General features: G+C 38.0%; 1 protein-coding gene, 1 long non-coding RNA gene and 1 pseudogene across 21 annotated transcripts; 1 reads left to right on the top strand and 2 right to left on the bottom strand.

Annotated features, from left to right (window-relative positions):
* Positions 1-1025: 1025 nt before the first annotated feature.
* LOC147481506 (uncharacterized) lies at positions 1026-7836 on the bottom strand. Of its 20 annotated transcripts, none has more exons than XR_015204814.1 (12): positions 7517-7835; positions 7175-7233; positions 6476-6719; positions 6057-6234; positions 5881-5964; positions 5243-5342; positions 4099-4236; positions 3722-4003; positions 3067-3281; positions 2637-2775; positions 1602-1796; positions 1026-1346 (listed from the first exon to the last, which is right to left on the bottom strand). It is a non-coding gene; the product is annotated as an uncharacterized LOC147481506 (long non-coding RNA). The 20 variants fall into 20 exon arrangements; XR_015204815.1 differs by having other exon boundaries at positions 5243-5290; positions 7517-7834; XR_015204826.1 differs by lacking the exon at positions 5243-5342 and having other exon boundaries at positions 7517-7569; positions 7718-7772.
* Positions 7837-20859: 13023 nt separating this feature from the next.
* LOC147481507 (rhomboid-like protein 15 pseudogene) lies at positions 20860-22255 on the top strand (annotated as a pseudogene).
* A 1580-nt stretch (positions 22256-23835) lies between these two features.
* On the bottom strand, positions 23836-24754 carry LOC147481508 (17.6 kDa class I heat shock protein-like). Its single transcript, XM_086577069.1, has one exon. It carries the CDS (start codon positions 24399-24401, stop codon positions 23958-23960), a length of 444 nt encoding a protein of 147 aa, XP_086433195.1. The 5' UTR covers positions 24402-24754; the 3' UTR covers positions 23836-23957.
* Positions 24755-26647: the final 1893 nt, after the last annotated feature.

The raw sequence follows: 26647 nt of genomic DNA on the forward strand, positions 1-26647 counted from the left end.
ATCTAGGAACACTAGTATTTTCAAGGAACACTAGTATTTTCAAATGTGTGGCGTATGTGGAAATATATAGACATTTTATTTTGAATTGGTACTACACATTAACTTCTCTGCCCTATTGTTTATTTTGTGGAAGCCAATATGTGGTAACCAATGCAATTTTTGAAATAGTGTAGATCTAACTTTATTTATAAAACTCAATTTAAAGTTGTAAATTGAACGCAATTTCATACATTGTACTCTCAACAATGGATAGCTATTCACATTTAATATTTTTTTTACAAATAATATAAAGACACTTAGATTAATGTCAATCATTATTTTGTATCGACAACACCTTTTATTATTGTCTTACTAGTCTTCATTTTTTTTTCCCAATCGTGATAGTCAGTTTTAGGTGAGCTTTAAGGGTGCCTAAGGCTAAGTCCAATGGTTTGGTGCGCTATCCCACCAAACCACAATAGTATAGTGGATAGTGTTGGGGGGTTAGTGTTTCCAAAACCAATGGTTTTTTTGACAGCCACCAATACCAATGGCGTATAAGAAGGAATTTTTTTTTGGACTCTCCACTCTCCAACCACCATTCTCAAAGGCGTGTGGGAAAAAAGATTTAAAAAAAAAAAATTCTAGCCGGTTTAGATTTCTTCTACCCGCCACTCATACTGGCGTGTAGACTTGACACTATCTCGTTAAAATTGGCGCTATAGATAAATAAACTTATACCGATAGTGTTAGCAGATTAGCATTTTGACGCACCATTGGATTAGAATTTCTATGATATTTGGTGTTTTGCTGCACCTTTTGGTTTAGCCTAAATAAGAATTAAATTTCTACCCATTTTAATATTCCTTTGGCAGTGGACATGCTTTTTCACTCTTTAATAGTGAATAGATTCATGCAAAAATCGAGTGAATCAAAACTTCACAAGATCATCACAAAAAACTTGAGATTGAGTCTTTTCATATATAATTATTGTCTATACCTTATTATCAAAATAACAACCACCCAATCATATACATCTAAGAAAATTAACAAAAGTAAATAAATATGTTTATTCTATTTGAGATTTGCATGTTGGTTCTTCATTAATACATAAACATACATATTATCAGCCACTTCAGAAAACTAAAGTAGTTATACACAACTGAATCCTTGATTATCCTTGGCATACTTGTGTTTTTCGCCCTTTCAATAGTTGAACAAAGTCTTTTATGCATTTAACACTTTGTACCTTATTGCTCGTGCATTCAATACTCCCATCCAAACTTTTTTATAAGAGGAACATAATCAGAGAATGATGTGGAAGATTCTAATGAGCTTGAGATTGCCGGGAACATTGTCGTTTTTTACTGAAAAAACAAAATACTACGGTAAAATAAAACAAAACTAAATTCAGATAAAATAAGTAACATGATGAATCTGAGTTGTTAAAAGAAAATAATAGGGTACATAATATAAAAAAAAAAAAACACATGATAATAGGTTTTAGCTGTAATATAATGTCGTGTAACTAACACATTTTAATTATGTTATACAATTGTTACTGGCAGGCATCAAGAGTATTCTGATTGGTAAAAGCATATGCACTTGATAATCGTACTTACGTGAGAAGCCTTCTAAAATTGAACTGTGCAAGTCATCAATGGATGCAAGCCCTTAAAGCTCAAGTCATTGCTCGGGGTCTCATTGAGAAGTCATCACATTGCAAGCAAAGCATAAGGCCATTGGTTGAATCTCAATGAGTAGCCATCATATTGCAAGCAAAGATCTAACACAAGTGCTTTGATGTAGAAGTCCTTCTATAGTATATCATAATTTAGTTGAAAAAAAGAATAGTCAATGACGCGGATAGCTAAAAACAATTTATTATTCATTTATTGGAGAATAATTAAATGTAAACTGTGTGTGTGCATTCACTCTTTGTATCTTTTGTAGAGAGAATGACCAACGGATAAAAACATAAAGTGGATGTCGTCACTTCAAAGGCCTTTCAAACATATCAAATATTGCATCATTCGACCTACTTGTTCTAGTGAATATGAAATTCCCAATCGAAATTGGACTACAATTATAATCACTGCATATAAAGTAAGGCAGCTAAAACTGCTTTGCAAATTATACGTACCCAAAACTCATGATTTTCATAAGGCAATCTTAACTCTAATGTTGGGTAGACAGTCATTCTAGCATCAAAGGCAGGAAACCTAAAAAATGGAAATTGTAACAAAACACTACATATATATGAAATGTGTCACATTGACCATACAAATGCGTAGGTGATATAATTTATGGAAAGATGGATTATAATTCATTTGATAGTAAAGGATAGAATCTAGGTGGTGTAAGGGTGTATTAGATCAGTTGAAGGTCGATAAGTTTTTTTTTTTTTTTTTAAGATGGTCTATATTCATGGATAATTGAATATAGAAAGTTGTGCGTACGTACTTTCCAATTTGGGTATCAATTAGTGACGTGCTTTACTAAAAACATATATAACCAAGTCAAGTAGAATGCTTGTATGAAGCAACTCGAGATAAACAAGAATCAACATCAAATCTACACCCTTTTGGTTGTATGAAAATTAAAGTAGCCTAACACCAAATCACATGAATTTATAAAAGAGTAAAATAGAAATGTACCTGCCTAGAGTTTGGTCCTCATGATTTGATCTTTAGCCTCATCCTTTGCAAGCCTAGTGTACAAATCTTGAGCTCCTCAGAAAGTTGTGCTTTCTATTCACTTTTCCAGCTTGTTCCCCACCAATTGTTCCTTCAGATCCTAACAAAAAAAGGAAAAGATTTAATGACTAACAAAAGTTTTAAACTAAGTTTAACAATTGTATTATATAGAAGAAGTGTACTATAGGTTGGTATAACTCAGTGAGAGCTTACTTAACCTCGAGAAAATCTAAACTAAGCTACATCAGGAAAATCTAAAGTTACTTCAACAAAAACTAAAGTGAGCTACCCTTGAAGAGCTTCTATTTCGATCGTATAACGAAGATAAAAGCACATGATGTAGATGGAGCACCGCCATTATAAGAAACAAAAAAGAGGAGGGACGACCTACATGGCAAGCATATAGAACCTTTAAGAATTACAGGGTTCCAACATTTAAAATGGAAGCAAGCTTCACTGCAACATTTGATCCATAGCCTCCTTGGAAATACATCAAACAGAAGAGCATTACCCCAACCTTATAGCCTAACACAGATCATAAGACCACCCACCATTTGCTTCATGCACCTTGCATATAAGATTTTGCTCAGCTTACCTATTTCATATCTGATTACCAATTACATATCAAATTATTAATCTGATTCAACTATGCTTGAGCTTCAAGAAAGACCAGTAGCATAGTATTCCTGTGGCTCAAACCACATCAAGCGGAAACAAACTCATATTGTATAAGTCATCACGTTTGGCTAGGGTATAAGCCTATCAGCTTTATGTGTTATGTATATTAGGTAGATAGCTTTTGAAGAGTGGATAGCTTAGAATGCTTTAAAATTCCTAAAAACCTCACATACAAATTAAGATTGAAAGTTTAAGGATTAATAAATTGGTTAAAAGGTGGAGAAGCTACAACTTGTAAAACCCACATGAAAAGAAGTATTGATTGGTTTTAAAGTATTTTCACTTTCAATGTATACATACTAATTTAGTGCCAAGGGGGTGTTTAAAGTTAAATGATATTAGGAACAAATGAATGGTTACACACATACCATTATCAGCAAACAATGCATCAGTTGAATCGTCTAAAGAGATATGTGTATGAAGTGATTAATGCTAAACACTTGTCCAGAATGTGTCGACTCCGAACTTTTTCTTATCTCCGTTCAAGCTAATGTTACTTTCATAGCTCACCGGCCTGAAGACCATTTGCGGCTTTAAATGCAAGTTGTAACAAATGATTCAAGCACTTCCAGAATTGTCAATTGCCACTTTAGGTCTAGATCAGATCATTTTCACCTCGCCGCGCCATTTGCATTATCAGAAACTTTGGCCTACAATACAAACGTACAACGACAATTAGATGGGCAACTCAAGGGTCGAAAATGTGGTGAGAATAAATGTTTAATAACACATAGATGAAACTTACTGGGGATAAGTAGTGAGCGTCTGATTTGGTTACTTAGATTAGGTTACTTACAACACGACCTACATATCACATTCTTAGACCTCCAGTTTGCATTCAATATATCCCCATTCACTCACAATAAGATACCCATTCAAAGATCTGGTTTACATAGAATAACTGAATCACTAAATGTTTGCATCCTCTATTTTGGTAATGCACCATGGATCAATACAGTTTTGTGATCAACGCTTATATTAAATAACCTTGGTCAAAGTAGATTACATCTACATGATTGATTATTTGGAATGTATAAGTTATTGTCAACAATTAGAATTCAATGTGAATAAAAAAAAAATAGACAAACAAAAAAATTTAAAAAAAAAAAAAAAAAACACCAATTTGTTGTGATTCTCAAGTTGTCATCCCGTGGATTTCAATGTGACATTGGACTCGCGTCAGCTTACTAATTGACCTTAAGCTGTTGTGATGGTGCACCCAATCGTCTTCGTGTCCTCATAGCTAGGTTCTCGTGGTATAGCCAAATGTGTTTGTTATGAAGCTCTCGCAACTGAATGCAACACTCTAATTAATGGTGAACCATAGTTCTATTCCCTTATGGTACCCTCATAGATCACCTGTTATATATGTAGCCTAGATTGGGACATATGGTAGCTAATTATGTAGTCTAGCTAGACATGGTGTTTCCAAATGTTGTGTGTGCATTGCAAGTCATTGAGAAGTTGGGCAACTGGCCGAGCCTAGTTCACTTTAGTCATTGCTTAGCGAATCCTTCCTTTCATAATGTTATATGAATCCATGCACTGAACCAATGCAACATAGTGTCCAATTTCACTATTTCGTACGGCCAAAATACTTAGTTATTACCCATATGTTCTTCATGTCAAACTTCAATTGCCCATTTTCTTAAATTTTTAATAGTATCTTCATAAGATAATGCATTTTGATAGAATTTTTTTTTTAATAATAACGTACTTTGTGAATGATATGGAACAATAGAATGGTACTTTTAATCCTATAAAGATAACCATAAGCCATGAAAACAGAGAAGAATAAAATAGATGTCAACAACACTTTTTTTTTTATATATATAAGTTTGAAAATAATAAATAAAAATTTCATGGCTGAAGATCAAGGGACCTCGTACCTTAGGGAGAAAACATTCTGAGATTGTAGTAAGCTATGGTGACCTCTTCTACATTGAGACCCCCCAAATTTGAGTTACAAAGTGTTGCAAATGATCAAAACTTCGAAGGAAAAGCAAAATTTAGGAGCTTAATTGCTAAAACTAAATACAACAACCGTGTATTACACATTATTAACCTAGAATAACTTACGCAAACTGATTCTTCCACTAAGGCACAAATAATGCAGTTAATAGATCCAAACAAAATAATTCTAAGTTTGTAACCATAAGATCTTAAGGAATAGAAACTATATAAACACTCCAAGATTACCTAAACCAAGACTCAGTTATATAATAATCAATATTAATACTGGGGAATGAGTTTCTACAAATCCCTCTAACATACCCATTCGTATAAAAGGGAAAAATCTAGAGGGTTTTTTTTTAGAGGAGCAACCCCACGCCTCAATATCTTGCTAGAGAAAAAAAAACCCTTAATATTCAGACTTTCTGCTTTACAGCCTCGTTGTTATACTAATCCTATACTTGAACTAGTTCTATCATAATTAAGAAGCTAAGTGCCACATAATAACCTATAAAGTGGAGTAGATACAATAATAAAAAGAAAAAGAATAAATACAAAAAGAAAGAGAACATACCTTGAATGAAGCTTTCGAGGGAACTGGAGCAATTAATTAGTTTATAATTCCAAAGAATATATAGCAATGCACAATACTCCATATCTACACGCAAAATTTTAAGATAATTATTTACAGCACATTTACATAGAACTTGCTTTTGAAAAACAAGTGTGGAAGAACTTGGTATTGCCAACCTTGGCCATAAGGAACATGCATTTGAAAAGAGGAGCACATGACATTGGCAGTTCCTTTGACCACCTGACACGTCTTCTGCACTCAAAGGGATGCCCTCCCAAGGCTACGACCCCATGACATTTTAGGAACCTCTAATAATCTTCTACATGTCTTTGACATGCCCACTAAGGTGTCAACCTAAGCAAAATGTTACTCGTTACTGACACAAAAATACCATAAAATTCTATATAAATGCAATAGCATGAATACTGGTATTTACCTAAATGATGGATCTCTAATAGAGAAAATTTGCTACATCATAATCAAGTCTAATCATATGCAATCTCATGGATGTTAGCCTACGACTCTTTACAAATTGATGAATTCTAACAGCAAGTGCTATTGGATATCATAAATCAACAAAAAGTCAAAAACTTACAAATGTGAACTCTGTGATAACTTGTATGAGCCGCATTGAACCATCTTATGCAGAACCACATGACTGTTCCCCCAGATTAAGGACTTCAAAGACCGCTCCCAGGATGTTGCATGGGTAGTTGCAATGGCAGGGCGGTAGCTGTGAAGACAATTTACAAATGTACCCACAGTTCTCTCGACATGAATAACTTAAAATTGTGTGTCCAATTGATTTTGATCACTATCAAGAAGCTGCCATCCAATATCTGATTTCCATGGCATAACAACGGTGTTATGGGAATTGGCTAGAGATTGGTGATCCATATAGGGGCTCAAACGACTTCTTAACATTAACCATCATTGTAGAAAGATAAATTCTGAATATTCCAAGCACTGATATAACTGAACAAATTACAATGAAATTATATATATTTTTTGTAACAGAGAAAAGGACCATCAACAAAGAAATTAGTTCCACACGAACATGACTTTTGCAAGAAAAGCTTGATACCAGAGTTGATAGCACTCAAGCAAGTGCTACGAACAAAGTACAATTAATAAGTCAAGCGACACCATGTATGCAATATAAGCACAAATTCACAGTACCAATTAAGTACATACAAATTCAACTATATATTGGGCAAAAGTGTGAAGTTGTTGACTGCAATTAGATATTGTCTAGATTACTAAACCAGCAAAGAAGTTTTTTTTTTTTTTTTACCTCTGTACCTTGATTGATATTGCTCCCTTCTTAATGAGTGGTTATTGTCAATAAATTTTCTGCGCGCAACAACAAATAATTTGTTGAATTCGTACCCACAGTTATACAGAGAAAACAAAGTTAAAGACGATAGAAAAATAAAAACTAATAGGGATAGATGATATATAGGTAGCTAAAACAATTTATACTACATTAACTGACTCTAAAAATAATGATTTAGAAGGGCAGAATAAGAACATGGGTGCACAAAGCCAATTGGAGAGGGAAGAAGAAAGTATCAAACATGAAATTGCTATAAAAAAAAAAGGATAACAAAAAAAATAAGACAAAATTTTAAATCACCATTGTGCCGCCTCCTCCAAAGATTGTACGATCACCGAACGTCGCTTCTTCCACTGTGAATAATGCACCATGAAGAAGATGAAATTAAACAACTTCATAGAACCAAAATATTAGAGTTTGGAATAGTATAAAACTGAGAAAAGCACCAAAAGGAATAAGGAGAAGAATCATGTGTTTATTAAAGATTAGGGAAGGAGTTACTATGAAATTTATTGATGGAGATGAAGAAATTTAATGAGAATTGATTTTTAGAGATGAAAGAGAGGATGTACTTGAGGACTAATTTAGAAATTAAATGAGGGAGACGTTTTCAGTAGTGTTGTGTTATAGGCCCAAGCCCACAAACCCTCTAATAATGTTTTCTAATGCTCTTTGAATGAACTTCTAATGCTATTAGGGCATCTCTAATGGAGGGGTGTAAAATTACACCTCCACCTAGACTCCACGTAGGTGCCAATATGATTTTACACCTTTAATTGTTTAATTGTATAGTATTGTATAGTTTATAAATATCCACTCTATACTTTCCAATGGAAGAGTGTAAAAAAAATTAGATTTTAAACTCGGACGTGGAGGGATGTCCCTCTTTAATTTAAACTCGGACGTCGAGTTAAAAAATTACTTTAGAATTAGAAAATTACTTTAGAATTAGAAAAGGACGTTACTCCAAATTACGTCCGACTATCACCCGGGTTTTTTATTAACTAATAGCGAAGGGGAAAATTCCCCTCCCTCTCTATTAACTACTAGACTATTACCTACGGTATAGCACCCCATTGGAGAGAGTTTTTTTGATATTTAGAGTATAAAATTTCCACTTTCCCCATTGAAAATACCCTTACGCTGCTATATTTGCACATTGCCAGGGGCTTGCTCTTGATTCTGTGAAAAGAAAGGGGGGGGGAGGGGATACTTACAATTAAATCTCGAGTTAAACAAGTGGTAATTGCATCGTGTAGTATCAAACTACCAAATACTTACTATCGAGGTAAACAAAAGAAATTTTCAATGTGTTTGTGCTATGAAGGAATACATAATATACTTTGTGGCGGTACCGTCCATGCATGAGATATAGGATGAAATCAGGACAAGGCTATACGCCTTCTTTAGATTTTCAAATAAAAATCAACAGTTCAAAGACATTCAAGCTAAAAGAGTCTATCTTCTTTAAGTTTATTAATCAAGCTAGCCAAGGGCATTCTAGTTACAATTCCAGAAAAATCGCTGAAAGTTCAGCCCGTACAACACACTAAAAGGGTTTCATCGATTATACCACAAAAACAAAAAAAGTGCACAAAAGAAGAAAGAACTCTGGCAGTTATTTCTTTACAACAACCTTTCTAATTCACTTAAATTACTACTGCATCATATTACATAATTACATCAAACTACTAAACGCACATAAAACAGCAAAAATATTTACACAGTATACACCAGAACGTGACAACTATGAAGACCACACACCACTACCACGCAAACAGACTACATCAAATCAACGACGCTCCTCATTTCCGACGACCTCAATATTCTTCACTTGAGGCTTCTGTTCCGGCCCCCACAAATGTGGCCCAATATAAGCCCAATTCAATACAAGCCCACGCTCAGAGCCCATGCTCAGAGCCCAACTATAAACAAGCCCACGCTCAGAGCCCAACTATAAACAAGCCCACGCTCAGAGCCCATACTTAGAGTTTATCTATGAAAAAGCTCATGCTCAAAGCCTACATTCCACGAGCTGACAGTTCTCCCGCCAGTTCTCCAACTTCATTCCACGAGTTGACAGATGTCCCGGTAGTTCTCCAACTTCAATCCATGAACCGGCGGTTCTCCCGCGATTCTAACTTCAATCCACGAACCGACAGGTTCTCTCCGCCAGATTCTCCAACTTCATCCCGCGAGAGATGACGCTTTTTCCGCCAGATTCTCAACTTCAATCCACGAACCGACAGTTCTCCCGCTTAGTTCTCCAACTTCATCCCACGAGGTGGCAGTTCTCCCGATTTTTCAACTTCATCCTACGGTGACGAGCCGCGGATGTCCCGTTCTCTAACTTCAATCCACGAACCGGCAGTTCTCCCGGGATTCTCAACTTCATCCCACGAAGCCGACAGTTCTCCCCGCCAGATTCTCAATTTCATCCTACGAAGCCGACAGATGTCCCGCCAGGTTCTCAACTTCATTCCACGAGCCGACAGATATCCCGCCAGATTCTCAACTTCATCCCACGAGCCGACAGTTCTCCGCGCCAGTTCTCAACTTCATTCCACGAGTGACGACATATGTCCCGCCAGTTCTCCAACTTCATCCCATTAAGCCGACGGTTGTCCCGCCATTCTCCAACTTCATCCCATGATTGGAGCTTCTCCGCCAGTTCTCCAACTTCATCCCACGATTGGAATATTGAGAGGGAGGAAGTAACTATCACCAATGCTACCTATAAAATCCAACCTTCGTCATTTTTCCGAACTATTTAATCGAGACTTGATCCCAAGCAATATCTTTGGGGTGCGTAGGGCAACTTCAAAACCGAAGTCCGCCTCATCTTTCCCCAATCACCATCTCCTTCACCATCTCCAAAAACATTACTCACAACCCTCAATCCGGTGTGTTTTGGCAAATCTTCTTTGAAACATATTTGGCCGTCAGTGTTCTACCCTCAACCACAAAACAAAAGTTACGCCAATGGCTTCAAAAAAAAACAAACAACGGTGAAAGTATCCATTTTACCGCACAAGTTCAAGATTCACCTTCTCACGCGAATTCATTTTCCAAGTCCGATGGTCCTCGCCATCCGCAGAATCGGAGAGTGGGTATTCACGCATGCGGATCCATCAACTCGTAGGACCGCCGTCGTCTCGGAACAATTGGAGAGCAAGAATAACAATCTGAAGAAACAAGTGCGTCGGCTTTCTCGAAGATGATTCAGCTCCACGGCAAAAAGTGTTTGGGATCGTTTGAACATCGAAGCATCTCATCAAAGACTCGAAAGTACAAACTCCCCGCACCAAGAGAAACCGCGGCGAAGTCGCTACTTAAAGGCTTCAGCAAGAAACAAAATGTGCAACGCGAAAAGCCTACACTTTCCAAAGGTAATCGTAGTTTAATCCACAAACTCCCTCCGACCTAGATGCCACCCCCCGAGGGATCACCAACTCACAAAAGATCTCATGACAAAACCGGTTTTGCCGATTCGAACCGCTAAGAGAGATCGGCAAAATATCCATATAGGTCGGCAAGATAGACTACCCAACCAACGAAAAACCAATAAAGTTCCTACCCCAAACTCTAGGAGGGGTAGGCAAGCTTAGTGCAAGTCCTCGCCGCAATAGCAATACGCTACGATCGATCAACAAAGCAAAAGACTATTCACCGTGCAGTTCCAGTTCACAACCTAATCGCTCAAGTTGTAGTCCTAATCCAAGAGCTCATTGTCGGCCAAAGTATGTTGACAATGGTAGCGATGGAGATGGAGACTCACTTGCAAAACAGTCAAGAAAATGGTTCGACAAAGTCCAAAGACTCCATCCCAGATTCTCCGATGTTCACTATAGGAGAAGAAGGAACCGATCTCCACCATCGCTCGGTCACCTTCACCGCATGGACGGGTCGACGGGGAACGAACTCCCCCTCCTCCGAAGAAATCTTGGCCAAAACGCCCACGGTTCGGTCGGGACCATCGTCGAGAGAATGTTCCATTTTTGAATGACGTCTCCATGAGATGATGATCCGCGTCGTTAATGATAAGGAGTCACGAGAAAACAAAATTCAAATCTTGCTATAGAAAGTGGTATCGATTCTCCCTTTCTCTCCGAATCCAAACAACCGCTTCATCACAAGGACTTGGCAGCCGTAATTCGAGAAGTATGATGAGATTGATGGAGATCCTTTGATGCATCTTGTTAATTACGTAAACAAGATGATCTTATGGACTTTCGACGATTCTCTTCTTTGCAAGTTATTCCCGGCCCACACTCATTGGAATTGAGTCGATGAGATGGTTTAACATACTTCCGTAAAGATCCATCCACAATTTTTATCGATCTAGCTTACAAGTTTGCCGAGCATTTTCGTCACAACCGAAAGAACGAAACATATTGATTCTCTATTCAAGATTAAACAACAAAAAAGAAGAAAAGCTCAAGTAAGTTTGTTGTGTAGATTTTTGAAAGCGGCCGTTGAAATCCGGATGCATGCATCCGATATTCTTGTCATTTATGCCTTCAAGGAAGGCATTAATTATGATAGGGACGGCATTTACAACTCTATTGTAAAAGACGCCCCAACAACTCATTATGAACTTTTTTCTCGAACTCAACAATTTATTCGAGTTGAAGATGATGCATCGCACGAAGTTCACAGAGATAGGGATCGAATAAGCAAGCCGCGCAGACAGAGTCAAAACCGAAGTTTCAACAAACAACCGATCAAAAGTCCAAGAGTGATGGTAGGCCACAACAATGGAACGGCAAAGAAGAACAAAAAGAAACTTCCAGAGTTAAAGCTTACCGCCCTCAACGAAGTACGATGTTATCTATGAGAAGATTAAGGGGAAAGAATATCTTATCTCCACCTTTTCCTCTCTCCAAGATACCAAGGCTACACGTGATAAATCCCTCGTGGTGCAAATTTCACGATGATTTTGGTCATGAAACCGAACAATGCCGATCTCTAAAGGGTAGAATCCAAGGTTTGATCGAGAAAGGGTATGCTTCGTGATTATGTGCCGGGTAAAACGAAACAAGCTTTAGTCGTTACCGCACACAATGTAATCAAAGTCGGTCATGCCGAGTTGATTCAATGTCTAACACCCGGTAAGTAAGAATTTCAATCACTCCAAAATCATCGATCTCAGCCACCACTATGTTTATAGTGGATATGATTTTCTCCACGGAATGGGTAATTGAAACTTATGAGGAAGGACCTCTCCGGTTGGATTGACAATGACTCGATAGAGTACACCATCCTCATTATGATGCCGCGTTTGTAATACAAGCTTTTGTTGGAATTCACCGCGGTGCAGAAAATCATGATCTGGTGTAGTTCGGCAAGTGTGATCTACAAGCGTTGTTACAAATGACTCAACCCCCCCGATAAAATGATAGTTCCCGATCCAAATCCTATCATTGGCTTCAATGGGACAAAGAAGAACATCGGTTGGTAGATGCTCTTCCGTGACATTAATGAACAAGGAAGTTACAATTGATTTTCTTCTCTTGGATTGTAACTCCTCCTACAATGTCATTCGGGAAGAGATTGATTCACTCAATGGGAGCCGCCGTTTCTACTTTCCATCGCTATCAAGTTTCGTGTGATGGTAGGGTATGCAAAGTTCAAGTGATCGATAGCAGCTTTGAAGTGCCATGAGTCCGCATCAAGATTATAAAGATTCGAAGTCAAGGGTAACACCATCCTAAATGTCGATGGAAAAAGTAGCAATTACAGAATTCCATTGGCCGGGTAAACGCTATGGAGCAGCGTTTAGGTGGCCCCCCGACCATCGATAGACTCCTCGAAGTACAGATCGGCAACAAAGAAGAAGAAACCACTTTTATTTCTGCGGAAATTTCCAAGAAAGAACAGGATAATCTCATTGAGCTTTTGAAGAAAAATTGCACAGTGTTTGCGTGGACGGTCGAACAAATGTTTGGGATTGATCCTTCACTTGCATGTCACAGTGGATATCGACAAAACACAAAAAGCGGTCGTCGTAAGCCTCGCCGAATGGCTCCCGATCGAAAGCTCAAAGTGAAAGAAGAGATCGACAAACTTCTAAGTGTTAATTTTATTAGGCCCTGTACTATATCCGAAATGGATATCAAATGTAGTAGCAAATTCCCTAAGAAAAATGGGAAACTTAGAATCAGGTTGATTTTATCGATGTCAATAAAAATGTCCCGTTCAACCCGTGATCCTTTGCCTCGATTTATGAAATGGTTGATGCCACTTCGGGGTTTAAACGAATTTCTTTTATGGATGCCTCAATGGGATTTTATCAAATTGCATTAGCCGAAGATGAACAAGAACTTACAACTTTCATAGCACCAAGGCTTATTTTGCTATAAGGTAATGCCTTTCGGTCTAAAAATGCACCGCAACATATCGTAAATTCATTAATACATCATTTTCAGACTTCTTAGGCAAGTTTATGGAAGCTTATATTGACGATATGGTCATCAAGTCGCATGAAGAGTCATCACACCTTCATCACTTGCAAAAATATTTTGATCGGCCGATACATATTCACGCGCGTCTAAATCCATCAAAATGCGATTTGGATTAGCATCGGAAAATTTCTTGGATATCTTATGACCAAACGAGGCATTGAAGCTAACCCTGATCAAATCCGTGCAATTACTGAAATGCCCTCGCCAAAAACCAAGAAGCAAATCCAGCAACTTACGGGTAGGATAGCCGCTTTGGGTAGATTTATCTCAAAATATTCAAATCGGCTCCACCCCTTTTTCCAAGCCATTAAGGGATCCCCAAAATGGATAGATGAGTGTGACGTAGCTTTTCAGAAAATGAAAGAATACCTAGTACAGCCGCCAATTCTTGCTAGTCCGACCACCGGACAAACAATTGGCATCTATTTGGCAGCATCAGAAATAGCTGTGAGTGCCGTCTTATTCATTGATGATGAAAATGAACAACCAATTTTCTTCATAAGTAAGACCCTTACAGCTCCAGAAACAAGGTATTCACAGATTGAGAAAATAGCTCTCTCACTTGTCCATAGTGCACGAAGATTGAAGCCTTATTTTCAAGGACGATCATCAATGTCTACACCGAATACCCCTTTGAGAAAAGTTCTTCAAATGCTGATTCGATCCGATTAGCGAATGGGAAACATATTTGAGTGCCTACAAAATTATCTACAAAGCCCGATCATCCGAGAAAGGCCACGCGAATGGCATCACTTATGGCCGATTTTCCCCGTCGATGACATACCGACCATGGAAAGCAGTTTGACTAACCTCCTCCTAATCCACAACAAGGATCGGCCGATCCATCCACAAGTGCCGAACCCTACTTTATGGACTATACACACGGACGGTTCCAAGAACAAATCAGTTCAGCCTTGGTTGTGTTTTGATCCGACCTCGATGGCGTGAAAAATTGAAAAAATCTGTTCGCCTCGGATTTTGGCGATCAAACAATGAAGTGAATATGAAGCGGTTCTTTATGCAATGCGAACGGCACTTGACTGGGGGCTTACAAAAATCGAAGTTATTCATCGACTCAAAGCTTGTTGCTAATCAATTTGGCGGATATTTTGTTGCTCGAAATGATAGGATGGCTGCATATGTCCAAAAAATGCATGAGCTATCCATTCATTTCAAATCCATTGTTGTTCACCAACGCCTCGCGAATGATAATCGCCATGCCGATGCCTTAGCCTATCTCTCGCGCAGCTTGATGTTAACAATGAAAGAAAAATCTATATTGATTTCCAACCTTTTCCAAGCATAACCGCTCATAGAAGAACATGTTCAAAACTTATATATTGCTCATCTATGCTATTTCCGCATCGACATCTCGAAATTCAATTCGAAAGCAAGTGAATGCCGTAAACAACAAGGAAAAGAAAGAGAGAAGAGCTAGCTCAATCGGCCGGCACAAGTTCAGAATCTCACTCAGAGGAAGCAGCTCAAGAAGATTTAGCCGACCATCAAGGTTTGGCCGATCATCGTGTTGAGAGTGATTCTCCACCCACACATGATGCCGACCAAATCAATGTTGATATGGAAGATGAGTCCCACGAAGCAGATAATTCTCCAGAAGTACCACATTTGGATCTCCACCCATCGACGGTGACACTTCACCAGATGATTGGAGACCTATTTATTTAGAATTTCTGCAACATGGAACTCTACCTGAGGATTCGTCGCTTTCCTACAAAATTAAGAGAGATGCCTGGAAATTTGTCATAATTCCAAATTCTAAAGGAAATCTCCTACTTTATAGGAAAGCAAATAATTTCAAATCCTCTTTTTTAGATGTCTTTCCAAAGATCAAGGTCATCTAGTTCTCAAGAGATACACCGGACTTTGTGGAAACCATTTCGGGGACGAGTCTTGCACATACCATGACTCAAGGATACTGGTGGCCTAGCATGCAAAGACACTCAACAGAATTTGCCCAAAAATGCATACCATGTCAAAAACATGCAAATATGGGCAAACTTCCAGCAACGGAACTCCACCCAATTCTAAGCCCTTGGCCTTTTTGCTAAATGGGGCTTTGATATTGTGGGACCCCTACCAAAGGCTCCTGGAAGTGTACGATTTTTATTGGTTGCGACTGATTATTTCACTAAATGGGTAGAAGCTCAACCGCTTGTCAACATCTCAGCAACAGATGTACGGCGTTTCTTATGGAAAGACATCGTTTTGTCGCTTTGGAATTCCATCTAACATCGTCTCGACAACGGTAAACAATTCGATGCGGAAGAAATTCACAAATTTTGCCTCACTAAAAATTCAAGATAATTTCTCCGGCCCATATTATCCACAAGCAAATGGACAAGGTATAAACCAATAAGACGATTCTCTCGACTTTGAAGAAGAAGCTTAATGAAGCAAAAGGAAATTGGGTTAAAGAGTTACAGAAGAAGCTTTGGGCTTATCGCACCACTCCAAAGCATTATACCAATCTTTCCCCTTTCAATCTAGCTTATGGCATGGATGCCGTCCTCCGACATGAATTAATTGCACCAACTACAAGGACGTATAGTATAAACCGGTAACAATGATGTCGCTTCTAGCTTTGGTGGCGTGCTCTCAATTGATAAAACTCGAGAAGAAGCTTTACAATGTCTAATAAAATATCAGGCAGCCATGAAACGCAAATATGATAAAAGCTTTTGCCTCAAGAGTTTTGAACCGTAAGATCGGGTACTTAGCCGCAAAACGTAAGCTCATTGAACTGGGAAGTCGCCGAGAATTGGGAAGGACCGTTCATTATTGATAGACCAAAGATCCAAAGGGTCTTATTTCCTTTGTCGAATCACCGGAGAAAAATTTGCCAAGCCATGGAATGCTTTTCATTTGAAAAGTTTTATCGTTGAATGTTTGTTTTTCATTCATTGTAATCATTTTATAATTCAATAAAATTCGATCCATCTTTTGTTTTAACTAGAGATCAAAAATATCCCAAATTATGTTATCATTACACTATGACTCTCCAAATTTCATTATGTTATGGGGGGGGCTTAACTCCCCAAATTTCATTATGTTATCATTACACTATGGGGGCGACCCCCAAATTTTATTATGTTATCATTACACTACGGGCGGCGATTCCCCAAATTTCATTATGTTATCATTAAACTATGGGGGCAACACCCCAAATTTCATTACGCGTTATCATTACACTATGGGGCGGCGACACCCCAAATTTCATTACGTTATCATTACACTATGGGGGCGGCGACACCCCAAATTTCATTAAGTTATCATTACACTATGGGGGCGGCGACACCCCAAATTTCATTACGTTATCATTACACTATGGGGGGCGACACCCCCAAATTTCATTAAGTTATCATTTATACACCCCAAATTTCATTACGTTATTATTATATTATGGGGGGGCGACACCCCAATTACATTATCCTTAATACTTATATCTATTTTGCCGACCTACCTCAAAACCAGATTACACAACTATTATATATTTTGACCGACCTATTCTCGATTACCAATCTAATAAAAATAGATAAAACCAAATATCATGAATACAAGTGGAAAAAGAAACATAATTGAGAAAGAAAAACCGTGAACCTAACCTCACATCATCATAACAATAAAGAATAAAAACTTCACTCAAGAAGTTATGCATAATGCTATCCTCCATCGAACTGAACGAATCGAACACCTAATAGATCCGGACGGAGATACATCTTCCAACTTCCTATAACACATAGTATAATAACTGACAACCGCCGCAATTTTTCCCGCTTTCTAATCTCTTGATTTCCAAAGTCCAACACTTGCCGATGCTTCACTTAACACCGCCCCTGCATTTCTTAATTTCAACCGCATGCTTCTCAATTATATCATCCTTCTTCTTCACACCCTACTCTAAAATTTTCCACCCTCTCATGACATTCATCTAACTCCTTCTTCAAAAATGCATTCTCTTCCAATAGTACCTTGTAGTCTCCTCTAATCCCCAAGCCCTCAAGAAACTTGTTTTGACAATTCCAATTTCTCACATTTTAAAATTGCAACTTCATCACTCAAAACCTTCGCTCCTTGAGAACAACAATTTCTTGATTCTCGTTTCGACACTTCAGCTTTCATGATATTCATTTTCATCTCATAGTCGCAAAACTACTTCATTTCTCATAAGTACTCCTCTCAAATGTTCATTCTCCCAAAGATGAGATCTCTCCTTCCAAATATTACTTAATCTTGCATATTCAATCGGTTTTAATCTTATGATTTTCTTTTTGCTTCTAAGATTTCTTTTAGCACAATCCCCAAGCTTCGACGCTTAATAGAAAAAAAATAATGTGTTACTCAAAAAAAAAAAAAAAAAAAATCACACACACACACACAAAAATTACCTCTCGCAAGCTTTGAATTCAACATATTAACGGTTTTTCCAAAATCTACACTTCGTTGATAATCCAAAACAATAACTCGATCTGAAATATTAGACAAAAGGATTTTAAAATAATAATATATAATAATTAGTAAATACTATTTAAATAGCTATTCAACATCTAACCTTCAATTGCCAAGGCTTGCAGACGCCCGAGTGATGAGCATAGGTGTTGTAGAACAACCGCCATCCCTCGGCTGCAACGAAGAAGGTACAGCTTGATCCAACAATGATGTCGGCACTAACAAAAGTAGACACTTCGTTGACACACCCGTGATCGGTGTCGCCAGAAGTCGGTAATCCAAAGATTTGTACCAACAATCGTTGACACTTCGTTAACATACCCGCATCGGTATTAACAAATGTAAGTCGGCAATCCAAAGACTAGTGCAAACAACAGTTGATACTAAACTCGACACCAAGAATGGTGCCATCGGCAGAAGTTGCTACACCAAAGATTGGTGCCAACAATGTGTTGGAACTCCAATACTACTTCCACCAAAAAGAAGTTGGCAAAGCCCAAAATTGATTTTGACAACAATGTAGTTTGAACCCATTGTATCTCCACCATCGCCAACTTTTTCCAGCTACATTACCAAAAGAACCATTAAACAATAAATAACGAATATTATTCAAAATCATAGAAACAAGATCAACACTAACATCAAGTCCAGATATACTATTAGTCATCGCTTCCCCACCGATATCATCATCATCATCATCAATATCAAGCACATCAAGTGGTTTTATGTACGTGAAGACAAAAACCCGCGGACAATGAAACATCATTCCAAAACATATTATAGGTATTACATATATGATATTTTAAAAGAAATATTATATAATGCATTCAGTTCTCGACTATCAATCTCTTCCTCAATTTTACTGAAGTTATCCCGATTTTTTTCCTTTTTTTTTTTTTGGACGACATTTCTTTTCTTCTTTCTAATATTTTCTTGTCCACTATCCTCGAGTTATCTCCTTCTACTTCTTCGTCATCTTCATCGCTATCATCCACAATAATATTCTTTCTCTTCTTTGAGCCACTATAAGGTGCTAATTCCCTAGGCTCATTCAAAGCCAGCCTAGTTTCTATATCATGATAATAATCTACTATATCGTCTCGAAACGAAAAGATCATAGACATCTGCATTATGACTAAACAAACTAACAAATTTCTTTTTTATCATCTCGCTGCTAAACACTGATTTATTTGGAAACTTCAGAAAATCCCCTATAAAAAATTAAAAAAAAAAAAAAAAAAAAAAAAAAAAAAAAAAAAAAAAAAGATAAATTTAATCAAAATGTGATGCTAACTATTTAAAATTATAATTATAAGAATATTAAGTTTATATCTTACCTGATATATTGTTAGGATAATCAATATCTTCGAACCTCCAATTGCCTTTAATCTTAAAACCATACAATTTCGTCATTCTTGTAGTTCGAAGGCATCCCATAAAACCGATAATTCTGGTTGTGATGGTTATGATATCCCAATGCATAACTTTTTGAAGGGGCCTTGTTTTGCCGCAGAGGCTTCAATAACTCAAACAAAAGGTCTGACGACATACTATTTTGATAAACCTTACAAATTCTCGCTACACGCAAATATAGCCCAATAGCCGGAGATAATTGTAAGGGATGTACTTCCATCGAAGCTAATAACTCGAAACCGATTCTAAATGGAACACTATAACCAAGCCAAAAATGTGAAAACAATAAAATTATCTCATCCTTTTCATTTTTTTGGTCGATATCGCTACCAACATACTCAATTGAAACATCATCTCCGATATCATACTTTGCTCTCAAACTATCAGCATCAATTCCCTTCGCCACCCTATTCATATTAAAATCTCCCTTATCACCCCATCTCCTCTTCAAGTTATAATTCTTCTCCATTATCAAATATTTTCAATCATCAAAAAAAATAGAATAGTATCGATTAATCCTTCTTTTTCTTTGATAATAAGATCTAAACACTTGTTTATTGTCTCACATCACTACATAGATACAAATCCTAATATACATTTCCTCAAAAAAAAAAAAAAAAAAAAAAAAAAAAAGTGTGAACGGTTAATAAAAACATACCTTACTGCCAAAGTAAAACAAGAACACGAAGGAGATAATTTGAACTTTTATTCTTCTCTTCTCAATTCTAGCTATCTCTATCTTTTAAGTCCGATAATTATTCTACTCCCACGAGTTCTCCTTTTATAGATATTCTAACTCCAGAGCCGTATACCAATAGGACTAGATTTTCAACACTGACCCAACAATCACTTTCCTAATTCGCTTAAGCTTCACCTTTTTATTAGCTTATCTTCAAGAGACCTTGTTATATATGAAATATGAATTCGAATTTGGAAATTAATTGCAGCATCTTCAACCGACCTTGTTATATTAGTTTATCTTCAACAGAACTCACTTACTAAAAGTTTGAATTTGGCGAATCGAAACATGCCGATCAACTAGCCGATCAATTCAGTGAAAAATTCAATTACCGGATGCAATACACGCCCTCGTTTTTCTCCCGCCAATTAATCATCACTTGTCGAAAGTAGCCGATCCAATAATGCCGCATTGATTGTCGTGATTACGGCCGGGTGATCCATAGAAAAGCCTTACTGAAAAAAACTTTGAATGCCGCTGCTATTTTTTTTTCCGAATTGCCGCTGCCTTACCAGTGCAATTCTGCTTGTTGGTGGCACCACAAAGTTAATGTAAGCACCATGTGTGAACTTGGGTCTGGTGGTGTCTCTGGTAACAATGACCACAAGAACTCTAGGGAAAGTTGGATCTCAAATTGTTTGATGGAAAAGCGCCACACTGTTTTCATTGGTTTTGAGAGGTGTGTGTTACTAAGGAAGCCAACGGTTTATAGGGGCCATTAATGGGATTCTAGTATTGAATGCCGCTGGCTCAAGTAAACTTGATTTGCCGCTGCTCAACAACCAAACTGCCCAGTCAATACTGAAGCAGAATTACAAAGATGATATCACAAGGGAGGAGGCTGTCCAACTTGCACTTAAGGTGCTCAATAAGACCATGGACAACACTAGTCTCACTCCAGGTAAACTTGAACTTGCTGAAGTTTTTCTATCACCTTCCGTTGAGGTTAAATACCAGGTTTGTTCGCCTGAGGCACTTGGTCGCCATCGATCGATGCCGGGGGGAAAACCGGCTATGCAGAAGCCTTGAGTAACGACCGCCTTTAAGAACTGTTTTTATTTGCAATCTTGCTTCGGGCATATTTGGATTACTTTAATGCGTCTTTTTTGGTTTACCGGATATTCACATCAATTCTTTTTCATGGCTCCCACCAGTATGTTTTGTTCAATATGTTAGCCCCGGTGCCTTTGGGATCCGAATCGAGAGAATTATGGGATCCGGCCCGCTTGTCGATATGTGATAATAATTCGGCTATCAGCAATGCTCTCATTCATCTTTCTATTGCATTATTGGTTGCCTATAATCCCTTTTCCCAACATATTATCTTGTGAATGAATCTTGTAAATGAGATTCTCCGGAATCTTATTTTCCATGATTGTTATAGAGACAAGTCTCGATTGGCCCAATCTAGAAGCGTGTTTGGACTTTTTAATGTTCCGCTAAATGGTATGTTTGGATCTTGTTGATTGTATTCCAGCTTTTGATGAAGAATGTCTCCTTACTTGGACATTTGTGCGGATTTTGTCGGATATGCCTATACCTATGGGTTATTCAACGTTTTTTACTACCGGATCATCTTTCTATTCTACCATCGAGAGCTCCTCGTTCTTTTGTCAACATGTGGACGGCCCAAATTTATTTTGTGCACCGGAGGCAATCCATCCGGTTATATGCCTACACATACAAGTCCAAATTCACCACCCAAGAGTTTAATTTCCAAAGAATATATGGAGAAACCTTTCCTCATGGATGCCACAAAGAGAACTGCCAGATTGGGCGGAAGCATGGTATATTAAACGGCCTGTACTTGTTAAAGCCGTTAAATTGATACTAGACGAAATGAGTTTAGGTGTCTTCAAGGCCATTTCAGAGTTGATTGTTGTCATGGCTTCGCGACCGATGAATTGTTTGGAAAAGAAAGTTGCGGATTTAATTAATTGCCAATCTAACGTGTAAGACATGCCGCCGATCTCTTTGAAGCGGTTGCTTCGATCACTTTTGCCGATCCCGTGATGCCGAATCTTTGAATCGTCGATGCCGCTCGAAGTTTAGATTGCCGCCGAAGTTTAGAATTCGAAGTTTGAATTGCTTTCGAGTTTAGATTTGCCCGAAGTTTGAATTACCCCGGACTTGATCATGAATTGCCGCCGAGTTTACATTGCCGCTCGAGTTTAGATTGCCGAAGTTTGAATTACCACTGGACTTGATCATGAATTGCCTCGAGTTTAGATTGCCGCAAGTTTGAATTATCACTGGACTTGATCATGAATTGCCATTTCGAGTTTAGATTGCCTTTCGAGTTTAGATTGCCGCAAAAGTTTGAATTACCGCTGGACTTGATCATGAATTGCCGCTCGAGTTTAGATTGCCGCAGAAGTTTGAATTACCGCTGGACTTGATCATGAATTGCCGCTCGAGTTTAGATTGCCGCAGAAGTCTGAATTACCGCTGGACTTGATCATACCAGCACTAATGCACCGGATCCCATCATTTTTTACCAAATTACTAACCTACCAAGTACCATAAATATTAATACTTCTTTGCCACACAGGCCTTGCCTTGCCCATGTAACAAAGAGAGGGCGATGTTCCGGCCCCCACAAATGTGGCCCAATATAAGCCCAATTCAATACAAGCCCACGCCGAGCCCCATGCTCCAACTATAAACAAGCCCACGCCGTGAGCCCAACTATAAACAACTATAAACAAGCCCATGCTCGAGCTTAACTATAAACAAGCCCATGCCAGAGCTTAACTATAAACAAGCCCACGCCAGAGCCCATGCTTAGAGCTTATCTATGAAAAGCTCATGCTCAAAGCCTACATTCCACGAGCCGACAGCTTCTCCCGGTTCTTCAACTTCATTCCACGAAGCCGATGATGTCCGGTAGTTCTCCAACTTCAATCCATGAACTCGATAGTTCTCCCGCCAGATTCCTAACTTCTCAATCCACGAACCGACAGCTTCTCCCGCCAGATTCTCCAACTTCATCCCGAGATGGAAAGTTTCCCGCTTGATTCTCAACTTCAATCCACGAACCGACAGCGGTTCTCCCGCCATTCTCAACTTCATCCCACGAGGTGACAGTTCTCCAACTTCATCCTACGAAAGCCGACAGATGTCCCGCCAGTTCTCAACTTCAATCCCACGAATCGGTTCTCCAACTTCATCCCACGAGCCGACAGTTCTCCCGCCAGCTTTCTAACTTCATCCTACGAGCCGACAGATGTCCCGCGGTTTTAACTTCATCCCACGAAATGGCCGGATGTCCCGCCACTTCTCCAACTTCATCCCACGAAATGACAGCTTTTCCGCCAGTTCTCAACTTCATTCCACGAAGTGACATATGTCCCGCGGTTCTCAACTTCATCCCATTAAGCCGACAGGTTGTCCCCGCCTCTCCTTCCAACTTCATCCCATGATTGGGCAGGTTTTCCGCCAGTTCTCCAACTTCATCCCACGATTGGAATATTGGAGAACGAGGAAGTAACTATCACCAATGCTACCTTATAAAATCCAACCTTCCGTCATTTTTCGGAACCATTTAATCGAGACTTGATCCCAAACAAATATCTTTGGGTACGTAGGCAACTTCAAAACCGAAGTCCAGTCTCATCTTTCCCCAATCACCATCTCCAAAAAACATTACTCACAACCCTCAACTGGTGTGTTTTGGCAAATCTTGCTGAAACAGCTTCCTTTCCTCTTCCTTTCCAATTTCGACAACAAGAACACCATTCTCCATATAAGCTTTAATATCATCAGGTTTAGCATTCTCAGGTAACTGAAACCTCCTAAAAAATTTACCACTTCTCCTTTCGACGCGATGCCACTTGTCAGTTTTTTCTTCTTTTTCAACCTTTCTTTCTCCACTTATTTGAAGAATTCTACCTTCAACTTCAACTTTCACTTCTTCTTTGTTCAAACCAGGTAGATCAGCTTTGATAATATGTTTTTCAGGCGTTTCTTTCCAGTCTATTTGAGTATTTAGGAGTGATTTATCTGTATCAGTTGTGAAACGGAACGGATCCCATATTTCCGTTGAAGAAAATGGACTAAATATGTTGGAATGCTGTCCAAGCAAAGCTGGAATGATCGACATCTTTTTCACTCAAAGAAAAAAATTCAGAATGCTATGGTTTTGGAAACTGTTGTTTGATGTATTTATATTTATAGTGCTAGTTGAATGTTCTTGCTACGTCTAGATTCAATATATCTCAACTTGTCTGATGGATAACTATGGCTTGATCTCTTGCTTACGGATATTGTGCCACATCTCCCATTATTTTACCAGCTGTCTACACACCATAACAGTTGGCACCATCCTCAGGGCAGCAGCCAACAAATGTTTCAACTTGGTATCTTCTACATAGAAATGGTACAAGTGTAACATAGACGAGTTTAGTCCAAGTTGCGATCCATTCTTAGCCCAAATCAGCCCCGATCTCAGTGTAAATTGTAATAACTATCCAAGCCAACATTTTATAGACTTTCCTTTTCGATTATTGACTAGTGTTTGTAGGGTCCAAATTGTAATTGAAACCCTCCTTTTGTAGTTTTGTCTGGCCGGCTCAGAGTTATAAAGGGCCCGTGCGAAACATGAAAATTGGGACTCTTTAGATTATAAAAACACCATAATAGAGTTAATTAAGGGATTTTTTTATTATTATTATTTAAACAAAATTATATTTATTGTATGTCAAAAAGTGAATCATAAAAAAATACGGTCGTACACAACAAGCTACATTGCAAGTCCCTTTTGAATTGCAAATCTCATCTTTCTAAATACATATTTGTTAAAATTAGCTCTTATCACGTTGTTGTCAATTACCTACTAAATCCATTTATTTTTATTATATATATATTTTTTGTAAAATCCAATATTAACCTAAGAGTTCAATTTTTTACATTTTCTTTTGTTATAGAATTTATACAAAAAAAAAATGATCCCCCATTTCTCTTTTCTCTTTGAAAAAGTGAAAATATGAAAAATAATATATATATATATATATATATATATATATATATATATATATAGTTCTTTGGCCTTCATAATTTTTAGGATTTTTTTACACACGTACGTCTTCATCCAATAGGATGATGGGAACTATAATTTTGGGCCACTAAAGAAATAGGGCCTGTGCAGTTGCAAAAGTTGCACAACCTCAAAGCCGGCCTCACCACTTTTGTTAAGTGTTAGTGCACGATGACAGGAAAGAAGAGAGGGGGTTGACCAAGATTTTACACCGACCATCTATTTCTTTTGCTACTGGTCACACCGTTGGTCATCGTGCCATATTTCTTACGTACTACAAATACATACATTTTTTCACAAGCAGAGGCGGATCCAGTGGGCCGGAACTTAAAAAAAAGTACTTAAAAGTATTAAAACATTAAAAATGAAAAATAAAAAATACAACTCATGTTGTATGGCTTAGGATCACATTGGACTAGGTTTAGTCTCTCTCTCTTTGAGTTTTTGTTCAAATATCAAATTACCTAAAAAATTTAACTAAAGTTGTCCAATATCTTGGGCTTAAGTAATTGATCTACCAAATCCTAATATTGAGGCCTTTTCCAAATTGTTTGGTTGTGGAATTGGTGAGAACTCCACAATTAAGCGTGCTCGGGCAGGAGTAGACTAAGGATAAGTGACTTCCTGAAAAGTTACTATCCGGAGTCCAAAAACCTCACATTGTTGGATGTCCACAATGGTTAAGTGGGACAATATATATTGACATGGCAAGGTGAGGCGGGTCATACTACATAGTATAAGTGTATAGTGAAGGAAGAAACAACATCACAATTTGTTTTTAAGGTGGATGAGGAATGTGAGGAAAATGTAACTTTGTATCTAGCAACTCGGCTGGGCAAGAACCTTTCGGATCTTGGTTGGAGGAGATGGGAAGTTTTGATATCTTTAACACCTAATTGCATGGGGTGAGCAATTATTTTTAATATAACTAGTATATGAGAAGTTTAAAAACAACTTTCAATTTAATTGCTTTGGTTATGGATTACATCATTGAAAATTTGAAAGTGTGATAAACACCCAAAACTGTATTATAAAACCCCGTAGATAAGCCAAGTAATATTTCGGTTAATTATGTGCTTAATAATCATGAAATAATCATATTTTTGTGCTTTTGCAGATTTGCGCAACCAACGTAAAAATGATGATAAAGCCAGTATTTAAGCACGGAATAGTGTGCCTACGTAAATCTTTCAAAGTTAGCTTATGCAAAGCTCAACAAAACCCGCCTAAAGCCCAGGAACTCCAACAGGACGATTCCAAGTCAGAAAGGGATTACATGCACATAAGCATCAGACTTCCAAAGCTCATATATT

Source organism: Coptis chinensis, chromosome 8, assembly GCF_015680905.1.
Source record: "Coptis chinensis isolate HL-2020 chromosome 8, ASM1568090v1, whole genome shotgun sequence".
Lineage (NCBI taxonomy): Eukaryota > Viridiplantae > Streptophyta > Magnoliopsida > Ranunculales > Ranunculaceae > Coptis > Coptis chinensis.